The sequence below is a fragment of the Mesocricetus auratus genome, unplaced genomic scaffold (assembly GCF_017639785.1).
Source record: "Mesocricetus auratus isolate SY011 unplaced genomic scaffold, BCM_Maur_2.0 Super-Scaffold_100020, whole genome shotgun sequence".
In the NCBI taxonomy this organism is placed as follows: Eukaryota; Metazoa; Chordata; class Mammalia; order Rodentia; family Cricetidae; genus Mesocricetus; species Mesocricetus auratus.
In genome coordinates, this window is record NW_024429201.1 from 20,719,798 (window position 1) to 20,734,862 (window position 15,065).

A 15,065-nucleotide genomic window follows, 5' to 3' on the forward strand; every position below is an offset into this window, starting at 1 on the left:
TACACCACGTACACACAAAGATAAAAGCAAAACAGCTCAACAGTAACAAGAGCCAGACATTTCGCGCTTGCAGAATATTAAAACCTTTAAGGAAACTCAGTTTTTCAAAAACTTATGTCACATATTTTGGTTTAACATTATTTTGCTTAAGGGGTCAAGGGGTTATTCTGGAAAATGTAATTACTATTAATCAAAGTGACTTTTAAGTTGGTATACTAAATAGCAAGAGGTTTAGCTGGGAGAAGTAAGATATGAGCTATTAAACAGAAGGTACAAAATCAGTAATGTGGTATCTGGGCCTGGATGGTTCTGTTGAGATCAAAGCTGAGGCAGCTCTGTCTCCCCTAGCCTTATATGGAGAAAACAAGTCCTTCACGGTGCAAGGTGAAGCTGCACCTCAGCCTGGGTGCAGATCACACTCACACTCACCCTGGGTGCAGATCACACTCACACTCACCCTGGGTGCAGATCACACTCACCACCTCAGCCTGGGTGCAGATCACACTCACACTCACCCTGGGTGCAGATCACACTCACCAGCTCAGCCTGGGTGCAGATCACACTCACCACTCACCCTGGGTGAAGATTACACTCACCACCTCAGCCTGGGTGCAGATCACACTCACCACTCACCCTGGGTGCAGATCACACTCACCAGCTCAGCCTGGGTGCAGATCACACTCACCACTCACCCTGGGTGCAGATCACACCCACACTCACCCTGGGTGCAGATCACACTCACACTCACCCTGGGTGAAGATCACACTCATCACCTCAGCCTGGGTGTAGATCACACTCACCACCTCAGCCTGGGTGAAGATCACACTCATCATCTCACCCTGGGTGCAGATCACACCCACCACTTACCCTGGGTGCACATCACAAGCACTGGAGAATTGCACCTCAGAGTTGCACTTACCCCTGTCAGCCATATCCTCCTGGACTAAGTGAAAGGAAACTGCTACAAAGTCCTGACCAATGGGGAAGGACCTGGTTTTTTAGAATCAGATTTTCAAAATGCTAGTATGTACTCTTTTAAGAAAAAAACATTGAGCCTTGGGTAGTAGATCAGTATTTATCCCGGGTATACAAATGGACTTTGGACTCCCATCCAACAATGTGAGGTGCACTCTCACCCTGGACTCTTGGGGGAGGGTCTAGGCCCTGCCCTGGATGAAATGACAGACTATGGACACCCCCAAGGAGGCCCTCACCCTCCCTGAGGAAATGAAGGGATATTGGGAGAGTGGTGGGAGGGCACGGGAGGAGGGGAGGGAAAGGGAGAGGGACCTGGAATTGACTTGTGAAGCAACCTTGTTTCTAATTTAAATTTAAATTTAAAAACAAATAATAAAAATATATAAAAAAGAAAAAGTAGCTAACATGTATCATAATTAATGTATTTATGTGTTTATTTACATACCACACTAACACAGTGGTGCACATGCTATAGTCTGTGTAAAAATGGAAAAAGTTATAAGGATTAAACATGGTAGTAAAGTTTCTATGTTAACCTTGTTTATTCCCTAAAACTCATCAGTGTGAAACGGCAGCTGGGTGCTTGGAGTCTTTGTTTCTCATTTCTATCTACCTTGAGATAGGTTTGGAGTTTTTGAGGACGAGAAGATAGTTCCCTGTGGTACAGAGTTGGGCAAAGACTTTCTCTGCTTGATGACCTGAGACTGAGGGACTTAGGTCCCAGTCCCAGCCCCCCTATTCTGTGAATGTCGGTAAAGAAATGCTCACCGTCCCTGACAGCTGTCTGTCCTTCTGCAAACTCTCAGACAAATGAAACAGGAAGGCTAGGAAATGCTCCTCTTGGAAGCTTTTAAAAAAGATTTACAGATGTGAGGGCTACTGTAATTGCAAACTTAAAGCATACTTTGTATCAAATACTCGGAACTGTGGGCATGCGCAAACACTCAAATTATAACACACAAATTAAATGTAACCGCCATTTCTCCCTTTCCTTTCCTCCCTCCAAGCCCTCTCATATACCTCTTTTTCAGATTCGTAGTGTCTTTTTCATTAATTGTTGTTACATATATATTATCCTACATACAACCTACTAGTTCTGTACATTGTTATCTGTATATGTCTTTTCAGAGCCAGCCATTTGGTACTAGGTAACCAGTTGGTGTGCTCCTCCCTGAGGAAGACTCTTTCTCCCACTCACAGCGTCCTTAGTTGCCCGTAGTTCTTTGTGTGTGGCTGAGGCCTTTTGATCTTTCCCCTGTCCACCATGGATGCTGTTGTCCTTGTTTAGTTCATGTTTAGGCAGTCACGTTGGTGAAACTATATGAGTGTAACTTCTGACATTCTCAGAGACACAATCCCTCAGCAAGCTTCCTGACCCTCTGGCTCTTCTAATCTTTCCACCCCCTCTTTTGCAGTGTTTCCTGAACCTTAAGAGTTGCTTTGTGGATGTATCCACTGGGACTGGGCTCCACAACTCTGCGTGTTGATTGGTTGTGGCTTTCTGTGATGGCCTGTCTATTGCAAAGGGACATTTCCTTGACAAGCGGGGAGGACTACGCTTGTCTGTGGGTATAAGGACAAATGTTTAGAATGTATTAGAGATCGTGCTTGTTTAGTCAAGTGGGGCTTGTAGTTTCTCCTCCAAGATCCTTGACTTCACACTAGCCCTCAGGGTTACTGTGCCATGTTAGGTGTTATAGTTCATGGTGCCACGGCTAGGCAGACCTTCTGCGGCAGACCTTCTGCTATCACGAAGTTAGTCCTCAGCAGGTAAGCGTTCAGGTCAGTTCCTACTCAGGACCTCCGAGCCCTGTGTCGGGAAGTGCACGGTGTCTTCACCAGTGGGCCCTCACCTTCCACCTCTTGGGGATAACTAAAGGGCAGCAGCAATAGGCTGTATGTTTTGGGAGTGTCTTAGACAGCCCTGGTCAACAACTCAAAAAAGGGCTTCTCATGTTTGGTGTGTGGTGTGGGGGTTCCCACTCCACAGAGAAAGACTAATCAGGTGGCATCCTAAGTCTTTTGCATGTTCTAAACAATGTTTGACACTATTACTATAAAGAATTATGGTATTGGCCAGCTATGGCGGCACGGGAGGCAGAGGTAGGTCCTCAGTGGTCTTTGGCTCCTGGAGAGAGCATCGCCTAGCTGAGAAAATTTTGTTTAAACTTTATATGTAAATACATATACACAGACACATATGTATTACAGGTTTCCTATTTAGGTAAATAGCTAATAGTATGATTTCCTATGACATTTCAGACATTCTTACCACTATTTTCCCTCTTCCGTCCTCCTTCTATTATTTATCTCCCTTGCTGTTCCCTTATTAGAATTCCCCCTTTTCCCTCATTTCCCTAATCAGATCACTTGTACCCTGCTATTCTCCTCTTTATTGGTCCCCTACATCTCTAACATGGCAACTGTCTGTTTTTAGTTTCCTGGTTTCTGCAGTAACTCTAGGATATGTTCTCACGTCTGAAGATTTGGAGCTAGGAGCTTCTGATGAGAGAGAACATGTGACGTTCGTCTTTCTGGGTCTGGGCCACCTCACTCAGTATGATCTTTTTTAGTTTATCCATTTACTAGGCTAGACCCTGGAGGCAGAGGTGGCCCAAATAATTCTTTCCAAAACATCCTCACTGTAACAACTATGTCTACAACCTTTGAAATGCATTTTCTTTTCCCACTCATTATAGCACTACTTCTTTCTGGAAAGAACAGGTCATTTGAGTTTGTTTCCCACCTCCACCCCCCATCCCGCAACAAAGCTCTAACATAAACAGATACTTCCCACCTCAGGAATCCTAGGAATACTTCTGTATTTATAGAGGAAAATTCTGTAGTGCTTGTTTAAGTTTGACACCTTTAAAAAGTACACTGCCACCATATAGCCTGTGTCCCCCATGTGATAAAGGCCTTTATGACTACTTCCCGTAGAATTTGTAACGATCCGAGTGCGTTGAAATACTTCTGTGAAATGAGCCATTCTTACTGGCCACAGGTCTGTAGACCTCTGTGTGCTTTGGCGTCAAGTTCTTCATTATAGCATCTTGCTCACTCACAGATGGCAAAGTGAATGGATCTCAGGTGAGACGCTTTTAAAGCTTCATCAGGGCTGTGAAGAAGACTCATTTGGCTGTGAGGATGGCTCATTTGTTAAGAGTTGCTGTGCAAGCATTAGGACCTGAGTTAGACCCCTTAGCACTCACATAAAGAGCTAGGCATGGCCACCTGTGCCTGTAACCCCAGCATTGGAAGTTGGCACTAGGCAGATCCTGGGAGCAATCTGGCCAGCCAAAAGGCAAGCTTCCAGTTCAGTAAGAGACTGTCTTAAAGGGACAAGGTGACGCTGGAAGTCCCCCTCTGGCCTCTGTGCACCTGCACATACATGTGCATACCTTCCCATGCTCCCAGAACCAAAACAAACATCTTTGTCAGAGCCACCGTCTTATTCATGGTTTATTTTAGTTTGTTTTTGTTAAGAAAATAACTTGCTTTTCAGAATGTATCTTCATATTCTCACCAAAAATGGTTTTGTGATTCTTTTGGTATATATGGATTTTAAAACACATTTAAAAAGGTATTCTGGGAGAGGCACAGAAGGCCTTGCACTCACAGCTAAGTACTAGGGGGACCAGGCATGTTAAATAGGCAGGGTTGTTTCTTCAAAGGGAGATGTTTCCCACCCAGAAGGCTGAGAGTAGATGTGGTCAATAGTCTGGTGGCCTTACTCACCAAGACCCTTATCATGAGCCTTTGACTCTCGCCATCCCGAATTACTAGAACTAGGGAGCATTTCTCGCTCTGTCTGGCTCGTCTCACAGGCGACTTGCTTCTGGGAGTCATCCAGACTGTGGCCTGTGTTCCTTCCTTTTTCAGGTGGAATGACATCCCATTGTATGTACATGCCACATTTCATTTGTCCGCCTGTCTGTCCAGAGACACCTCTGTGCTCTGTTTTTAAAGAGATAGGCACAGGCAGATGGAGTTTCATGCAACCTGCGGTAAAATTGGCCAGTTTGCCGGTGGTCGGAGCATTTGGCCTCTGTGTTAGAGAGGCAAGAATGGTCTTATGCTCTCTGTGTTATCTGGGCAAAAGTAGATTAAGACTTTATAGCAGGCTGTGAGACAATGGTGAGTTATGCCCAAGCTTTCCTAATGTTTAGGTTGCCCCTCTGTGGCTTTTGGAAATATTCCCAATTCTGGGATAGTCACTGGAGTGTCTGAAGTGATGGGATTTCCTTATGTGTGGAAACTAATCTGAAAGAACAAAGGTGAGACTATATCTGTATGTAGCATGTATATGCATCATGTGTATGCTATCACACACATACTATGTGTATCTTACTATGCATTTGCTATAGTAAGATAAGATCTATCATTTGGATCATTTTGAGCACGTGAGTCAGCTGCATTAAGCACATTCATGCCACGTAGCATCACCATCACCCATCCTCAGGACCATGTCTTTATCTTCCCAAATAAAAATTGTGTCTCTATTGATCAGTAATTCCAGATCTTGGCAATTTATATCCTGCTTTCCGTCTCTATGAATTTACCTATTTAGGTACCTCATGTAAGTGGAGTGATGACAGTATTTTTTTCTTTTGTGGTTGGCTTATTTTTTAAAAAACTTTCTGTCTCATTCACATTGTAGCCCGTGGGCGAACATTGTTGCATCGCATATGTCTGCTGCATTTTCACTGTCCGTGGACAGGCTGCCGGGGGTTGGGTTGCTTCCCCACTTTGGCACTGCTTAGCCCACTTTCAGCTCTTTTGTGTACGTACTCAGATGTCAAATTACTGCTCATAGGTTTAGGTTGTGAAGGGCTGCCATTCTGTTTTCTCGGGGAGAATAATTTCATGTAAGACAGTGTCTCTTTTCTATATTAATTTTTAAAGGGGGTGTTGGGAATGGACTCCAGGGCCTTGGTGTAGGCTAGGCAAGCATTCCACCACTGATCTACAACCCTAGCCTCTCGTGTGTGTGTGTGTGTGTGTGTGTGTGTGTGTGTGTCTATGTCTGTGTGTCTGTGTCTCTGTGTCTCTCTGTGCTTGTGTGTGTGTGTGTGTGTGTTTAATATCTCTGTAGTTTTCTTAATTAGTGTACTCCTTCCCCATGATGCTGACTCTGAAAGTGGGCCACAGAGGACTCTGAGGGCTGGTGATAGGCTTCCCGCCATAACGCTTGTGTTGTTTCCATTGCAGATGCAGGAGCCATGGAGTTGAGCTGCAATGAAGTGCCTCTCTACGTAAGTCCCTAAGCACTGGGCTTTAGGTCCAATGGCCCTTTCCTAACTCGAAACCTTGTGGCTGAAGTGGGGGAGAATGTTTTACTTACTATGGAGTTGATGCCTTTTAAAAACACATGGAGAATTACTGTCTAAATCAGGTATTTCTGTATAGCCTTTAAAATGGCCTGGCTCCTCTTTCCAAAATCTAGACTTTAATTATCTTTCATTCAGTACTTTTTGAAAAGCTATGTGTTTTCCAACTCATTTGATTTACTTTCATAAGGAATTTTTGTACATTTTATTTTGTGGTAATTTCCTGATAATAGCAAAAACGTGTTTTTCTTGTGTGCCTTTTTTAAAATTTAATTTTGGAGGCGTGCCTTGCCGATAGTGGTTTTAGCTTTGAACCTGAAATGGGAATTTAGAGTACACATGTAAGGTATGTGTGGAAGTGGCAGGCAGGGGACAGACATTTTCCACATGCCTCCAGCTTATTTCTGAGACTAGTTCCCATACAGTCTAAGCCAATTGTTTCGTTGCTAACAAAATGGCACCCAGATCCTCTCTGCCTCCTTCCTCGGAGATGGGCCTGGGCGGAGGTTATGGGTGCGTGGGTGGAACTGTGGTTTAGAGCAGAATATTAGGGAGCCAGAACAAATTTAGCCAGAAACCTCAATTAATAAAAACATTAATATCCTCGCCTACCACCCCCCGCCTCACTACTCAGCTAGCACACCCTCCCCTCCTCTCTCGTTTCTCTCCCTTCTGCACACATTGCATAGACGACCACTGTAGTCTTGGGAAAAGACAGAGTAATACAATAGATGGATTTCTGAGTGATAGAAAACGCTGCCTTCTGAGTTACTCAAGGTCTGTAGTTTGCTCTCCAGATCATGATGTGCAGGTTATTAAATGTCCTCTGGGTCCTGCCATAATTAATTTTAAAAAAGAAGGGCCCAAGACTAAACTGTGAAAAACTCCCCGCCCTCGTGGCTGCTGTCCATGTGGCTTCTTTCTTGTACTGACCTCACCTGCTCCCCTCCCCCAACCAGACAAATCCCCACACTCAGTCATGCTGTACAGTCACAGAATCTTGTACTTGTCATCCTCCTGCCGTAGCTACTTTGAACACAGACATACTGGCCAGGACAGAGCAGGAGAAGGACTGATACACTTGTCTGAGGGACAAGATATTTAACTGACCCAAGTAAGCATTCACATATGAAAACCCTTCTAATAGTTAAAAGTATACTGGTTAGAATACAAGAAAATGCCAGTTAGTATTAAGAAAATAACTCACAACCTCACCTCAGTTTTTATATTGAAATATCACTATGTCATCAATTCTAATGTGTAATTTTCTCCCTATCTTTACTTCTGAAGCTATATCCTGGCCTTCACTCTGTCTTGGCAGATTCTATCCCTGTGTATCTGTGATTTTCGTCACAGAGGTTCATATTATTGTCATTTCAGTGTATACTTCATGAAATGATTGATTTAAAAATGAGCTGGCATTAGAAGACAAAGCTGTTGTGTACACAGTAAGATATGGAAAGATCTCAGTATTGCATGTTAAAATCTGTGCATAAATTAATTTTAGAAGAACTCATCTGATGACTATGTAGTTCTGTGTAATGAAGAATGGCATTCACAGTGGAATATAAATGCATATTGTAAATGATGGTATCCTAGGTTAGGTAAAAAGCATTAGCTATATTTGATATGGATGACTTCATACCTCTGTCTGTAACTACATACCTATGCTATGTCCTTCCCTTTTCACTTATATTTTATGCCACATCAATGCAAACTAACTTAAGCCAGTGTGGCTACTTGGCCTCTACCAATAAGAAGCCAGAAGCATATGTTACAATGGAGACCATTCTTAAACAAAGTCCCAGCAAATGCACGGGTACAGACACAGAACCTGTGCTACCATTTGTTTCTGTATTTTGGGGAGCGTCTCGTTGTAACACAATAAATAAAAAACCCAGATACTGATATTGGGGTTCAAACTTCAAGCTGAAGACCATAAAAGCCTCTTACCTCTGCCTCAGACTGAAAGATGATCTTGGCTCCACCAAACCTTATACTGTAATCCCAAATTGCTATTCTCTCCTTAATGTGGCTGAAGAATCTTGAGACTGAATGACAGCTCTGAGACCTTGCTCCTGCCTTATATACCTCTCTAATGCTGGGATTAAAAGTGTGTGATCCCAGGTACTGGGATCAAAGGCGTGAGCTCTGTTACTCTTTACTAACAGAGATCCATCTACCTCTTAATCCTGAGTCCTGGGATTAAAGGTGTGTACCACCATTGCCTGATCTCTATAGCTAGTGGCTGACTTTGCTTTCTGAATCCTCAGGCAAGCTTTAATAAATCATAAATAATATATCATCACATCTCATCACTAGTCTTCTCTCATACGTTTGTAAATATGGTTATCCTAAATATTTATAGGAAAAGTTGTATTTGTTTTGGACATATGCAGAGCTTTTTCTTGACATTGTTTCCTGCAAAATAAAGCATAGCCACTATTTCCATAGTGTTTGTGTTAAATTAGGCATTAAAAAAGCCTAGAGATGATTGACAGTACCCAGGAAGATGTGGGATTAATATGCAAATACTCAAATGCTATGCCATTTTATGTATAGTAGTTGAACATCTGTGGATTTGGGCATCTACAACCGGTCCTGAAACCAGTGCACCATGATGTCAAGGGGTGAATGTCTTCATGTCTGGTTTCTTATAGTTCACTGTATTTTGGTATATAAACCCTTAATATTTTTTAATTCACGTGTGTTGTGTTTTGTACACACACTGCACAATTAGAACTAGAGTAAGCCAAACAAATTGGAAGCTTGGTGTTTAATCTCATCATGAGTTCTAAGCCTTGCTGACAGTTGGATGTATGTTCTTCCAGGTGTCCACCTGTATCTGTGTTGAGTTTGATCACAAGTCCTTTCAGCATTTATTTTTAGTGCTGTCATGTTGACCCATTGACTGCGAGGCACCCTGTCTCTTTATGTTGATGCTTTCATGTAGTTTTGACATTCTCCATTGTTTTAACTAGCTCTTTTGAAAAAATAACCCTGATAAACTTCATAAATTGTGAAGAACTCATAACAGATCAGGATGTTGTCTTAAATGATACAATAATACGAAGTAATTTTTATTTTATCAATGTCTGTTTTTTTTACTAATTCCATTTTTTGTAGGCATTAGTATTTTTAACTTTTAGTCACTACAACAGTCTTTTAAAAAATAAACCAATTTATGAGATTTACCTCCAAGAGAATTAGATCATCTGAATAGTTTAATAATTCCAGAAGGCAAAAAGTTGGTGGAAACTATTCTCCAACCTCTACTCCCAGCTCAGAAAAAAATCACATCATCCAAGTGGGTCTTACAAGCATTTCTAATTCCTTTGCCTGGGAACTGGTTTGAATGAGTTCTTGTGATGTCCTTATGGTTAAAATGCCCCGGTGTTTCTGTTTTGGTATCACTATGGAGAACTCTTTCTAAAGATGGTAGAGAATGTTTTTTTTATATAACTACAGATTATCTGTGGATATGAATATATGCTTGAAATTCCCCATTATTTTGTTTGGATCCATGAAGAAAACTTTCAGTTGTAGTCTTTTTTAAAACTTTCTTTTTTTGTGTCTTCCATTATTGGTTTTTGTTTTGTTTTTTTCTTTTGTTTTTTCCTTTTCATTATAGAACAGTATCTAGGGACTAGATTGTTTTGTCTTTTGGGGAGATGGGAGCTGAATTTTGGAAGCATGTTTTCAACTTAATTATATTTTTGTTGTGTCTAGTTTCCCTTTTTTTCCTTCTTGCCAGCATAATTTTAGCTTCCGTTATTTTTAGTTTCTATGTAGCATTTTCATGTTATGCCTACCTCTTTGCGCCCACAACTCTATAGAGATAATCTTTTGAATTTTGTTTTAAGCACAAAGAAAGGACACAACACCGTTTTCTTGTTCTACTAGGAATCTATTTCTGAAGGAAATATGGATGCTGTTGTGTTGTTTGTTGTAGACTTGGGGACTTGCTTCTGTTTGCTTATCTTTAGGAAGGTGGTTTTGCCCTAGTCTTAGGGATGGCAGGATTTTCCTAAGCTTAACCACGGACTTGTTCTAGTTTTTAAATGCATTAACGCAGGATGGTCCACTGAACCCCTATAATGAGGAAGGAGAAACAGACCATGGGCAGGTCTGAGGAGAGGCATCATGGCAAGACTGGCAGCTGGGTGAGCATCTCCAATACTGATTTGCTCAGTGTTGGGATGTAGATATTGCAAATCTAGTTTGCAGCCTTGGAGCAGCTACCTACATCCGTGGGTGAAGGTCCCTCAATCAGCAGGTCTGCAAAGCCAGGCTTTTTGTTCTCTGATGTTCATCTTCAGTCATCAGTGGGTCCTGTGGTGTGGTGAGTTTCAAGCTAGCAGAGGTGAGGCTCAGGAATGTGTAAGCTTGGAAAGATATAAATTAGAAGCCTGGCAGCCAATCTACAGTGTTTATTTTCTGGCTGAAGACTCCTTTAACTCTTTAAATACTCATCTCAGCGCAGGAGAGAAAATATGAATATCTGCTTTCCCGAGTCTAGTGTACTTTACTTAATACATTGACTTCCAGGTTTATCCTGCAAAAGATGCAATTTTGTTCTTCTTCATGGCTGAATATTGTTCCATTTTAATGTCTACCACATTTTTAAAATTTATCCATGCAACTTGGAACCTGAGCTGGTACTGTTTCTTGGCTATTGCGATACTGCCACATAAACATGGTGGGCAGGTGTCTTTGCTGTGTGCTAACTTACCTTCTGGTATATGTCTAGAGCGGCACTGATTGACTGTTCAGCAGTTCCATTTTTATGGTAGGAGACTAATAGGAGGAGGGTGGGGGACAATAGAGGAGAATGGGGGACAAGAGAGGGAAATGGTGAATGGATATGAGGCAGATACATTCCATACACTTATGAAAAATCCATATGGCTATTAGAGACTGCTTTACTTTTAGATTCTAAGAAAACAAGTCTTGTTAAGCACATGGAGAACATTGGTGCAATGCATAATTGCATAGGCATGGAACTAAGTTGTAAATGAGAGGTAGTAGTTCAGCAATTTTTAGATATACTTAATGTCTAGAATTTTAGCCTTCATAATTGTAATAATAATGAAATTGGGATTTACTGTCTCATTTTCATTTGTTAAATCAGTATGTTAAAAAAATTAACCTCACATTTATAAGAACACACAACTTCAATTCTGCCCTTCCTCTAGCTGTGGCCAATGCACGGAGATTTTTCACAGCATCTGCAGAGGTGTCTTTGTGAGTCTTTGCTTGTGGAGTCATGCTGCCGGCCCCCTTTCTGACACATTGTAGTGGTGGACTTTGCTGAGAAGGATGCCGTCACTTCTCTCTAGGGCTGCATGTCCTACAGCGTGTTGGACAGCAGAGTTCTCTCACTAGCTCATTGTCAGCTGCATGTTATATTTATGTTATTATTTTATGGGCATTCAGTATCCTACTGAGGGATGCTGGTTGTTCTGGGTTCATCCAGTGTCCTAAATGAAGTTGTAATCTGGTGTTTGGATACCTGATCCATGCTTTAGGTGACAGAGCTAAATCCTCCCCCATCAGCCTTTCTGACAGTCTGGATCTTCTTGCTAATGGATGTTATGTATATTATATTTGACCTAGCCCACTCCCTGGGTCTGCCTTCTGTTGGGGGTCTGAGGACAGGTCCCAGGGTGTCTGGTTGGACTGTTTGAGTTCCAGGGCCATTTCCTAGCTCTGGGAAGACACTTCCTATGGAGGCAGTAAGGGACTCAGTGGCTTTGTTCTGGCATCACCAGGCAGACATCTCCTTCCGGACTCCCACAGAGGCCCACCAACTTCTGGTTCCTGATGAAGGAAATCCTGTCCTGTGGCCTGCCCTCTCTCTGTCTGTAGCTCTTCATCCCCCATGACTGGCCTCTCATGACCCTTACCACCCCCAACTCCTGACTGGCCTTGCTTGACCACATCATGGGGCAGTCTTTGTAAGGATACCTGGGAGGTTTTTGACCAGTCTCTGTCACTTTGCTGCTGAGGAAGTTAAAGCTCCTACATTGAGTGGTTTGCTTTGCCATGTTGACTCTGCCATCTTGGCTGTGTGCATTGCCTTCACAGATTCTGTGCTAAAAACCACAGTATATATTTGCTTAGCACTTGTTAGTGATAGATCCCTCAGTGAATTTAGGGTTTCCCCACCTTAGTGGTTGATAAATTACAGTGACTGTGCCCATTGCTTAGTCACTAGAACTCCATTTTCTTGGGCACTAAAGGGTGGTGTTTGGGCCATTCCTACCCTGCTGTCTTCCTTGAACCTTATACTATGAGAATAGCAGCATTTTTTTTGGTCATTAAAATGTCCCACTTTTTTTCCCCTCAAGGAGAGTGGTAACAAGTCTTGACCTTTGAGAGTTCCTTTTTCCATAGAAACCCAGATCTAGTAACTCTCATCTGACATCCCAGAAGCACAGATTAATAGAGATTCACTGGCAAACTTGAGCAAAAGCTTTGACTTAGAAACCTGATAGAACCCCTCCATTAGCTTCATCTCTATACAAGTTCTAAAATAAACAGGGCTCTGAACACAGTGGCACTTCTAGGCACTTCTCTCCCCCAGCCTCCCTGGCCTCTGGGGAAAGCCTGAAGGGGAAGTATGCAGGGTCAGGGTGTGTGGGCCATGATGTCTTTTCAAATGTGTGCGGCTATTTCTGGCTTCGAGAGTGGAATCAGGAGGAGTCTCTCCTGGAGTCAACTTCTGGGCCACAGGTCTGCTTTGTTCTCTGCAAATGTGTCTGTGATGCTGTCTGTGTCCTGACTTAGACTCAGGCACTCGAGCATCCTCCCACCCGTTGCCAGCTGTTGGGAGTCTCTGCCAGTGTTGTATAAGCCAGGCTTGCTGCAGCTGGCTTGCTGTGAGGAGCTCTTGTTCTCAGATTAACGGCTCTCCCCACTCTCTCTGTTTGGCCTGCTGTTTTGAAATTCTCTTTCCCTTTTCACCTGCTTGCTCAAAGAAGAGCAGGGGAACTATTACCTCGCCTGGCCAGCAGCCACCCTGCCCATCCCTGCCGTGTCTGAAAAGCTCTGCGTCTGTAAATACCCAGTGTTCTTAAGCCTGCACCGCTTCGCTTCCTTAGTCCAGTGCCCCTCCCACAAGTTTGGGTAATGTGCACCTCTGTGTTTCAATAAGTAATTCCAAGTAACTGGCTTGATTCTTGTTACAGTTGATTGTTCTTTCTTCATATATGTGTGCATTCCTGTGTACACACGTGGGGATGGGGGCACGTGCCATCTGCACATATGGGAGTCAGAGGACAGCTGCAGGAGTTGGCTACCTACTTCAACCATGTGGGGTTCCAAGTTGGAACTCAGGTCATCAGGCTTGATGGCAGATGCCTGTACCCGATGGGCCATCTTGCTGGCCTAGCAACTGGCTTTTACATCTCATTCATAAGCACAAACTCCATCTAAGGGGATATAGTGCAGGCTGATGGTTTGAGTCTCCACAGGGAGAACCTTGGTAGAAGAACTGAAATGTGATCTGGTCAAAGTGTTTTATTTAGGTGTTCTAGAAAAATCAGCTTTTCTGGAAGGCACAGTCACAGTGACGCACCTTACAGGTGCGTGTGGTTTAGGGAAGTCGTCTTCAGGCTTCTTCTCCACAACTCCATGCAGTCTGGCTTTAGGCCTCTTGTTGCATTGAAGCCAATCTTAGAAAGGTCACTCATCTTTCTTTTATTTAAGCTGCTTTTCCCTCTTCCTCTTAAGTCTTTTTTTTTTTTTTTTTTTTTGGCTCCATGCACTGTAATATCAGAGATTGAGGAAAGAGGTCTCAGACCCTTGCCTTCCCCTGGTCTATTTAGGAAATGGGGGAAGGCAGACAAACAAAAGTGAGGATTCCAGTCGTGATGTGTGTTAGAGCAGCCCAAGCCTGTGCCAGGGAGTGTGTTGCTGTGTTGGAGAATGGTGTGTGTCTCTGGGTTCGTACATGTACACATAGGTGTGTGACTAGAGTGATCCATGCCATATGTCCTAATTGTGGGGGGAGGGGTCAGACGGCAGAAAGGCCCCGCCCAGGAGAGTGCAGGAACTTCCTGTATTAGAGGGGCAGCAAAAGGCAGGTGACAGGCTTGAGGTGGGCAGGGCCAGGCTGGGCTGGGCGTGGCCAGGTTAGAGTAGTTGGAGTTGTGGGGTAATGCAGAAAGTGAGAGTGTGGGCCCCAGGGAGGATTTTTGTGTTCTGATTTATGCTGAAAAGTGACCCAGGTGGGGTCCCTGGCCTCTTGCCACTCCCATGCCAGTGTCCCAGGGTTGTGTGCCAGCTGTGCCCTGCTCCAGCGGACTTGGCATGCCGTTCTCCAGAGTCCTCTCTCCCCTCCTTCCAGGCCTGCTCGTCTGCTCCTATCCTAATGTGACTGCTCCTTGAATACGCCCACACGTGGCCTTCTTGCCCTGCCCTCTGCTGCGGCCGCCTCTTCTTTTTCCACACAGCCTGTTTGCCATTATCGCTTAGTTATCCATCCTTGACTTAAAACCCAGATGGTGATATTATTTAAAGCATTTTTCAAGTTTCTCTGAAGCAACCCCCTTCCAACTTCCTGATTTTCGTTGCCGAGCTCCAGTCTCTCAAGCGTCCCACGCGAAAACCACTTCCCCTCCCAGAGTCTTCTCATGTCCTTGCAGTTGACACATCCTTAGGGCCTCCTGCTACTGGGACTGTCCCTTTCTGCCCTGACAGTGATCCTAATTCCCTTTTGGATTGTTGCTTTGACCACTGCAGAGTTTCCATTTT

At 43.5% G+C, this 15,065-nt stretch overlaps 1 protein-coding gene across 4 annotated transcripts in view; it reads left to right on the top strand.

Moving 5' to 3' along the window:
* Positions 1-15,065, top strand: part of Arhgef28 (Rho guanine nucleotide exchange factor 28) — a 282,273-nt gene that overhangs the window by 49,633 nt on the left and 217,575 nt on the right. For all 4 annotated transcript variants that reach the window (XM_040729095.1, XM_040729097.1, XM_040729100.1 and 1 more), the window contains exon 2: positions 6,190-6,233. In XM_040729095.1, coding sequence (XP_040585029.1) covers positions 6,190-6,233 — 44 coding nt within the window. The remainder of the gene's footprint in view (positions 1-6,189; positions 6,234-15,065) is intronic.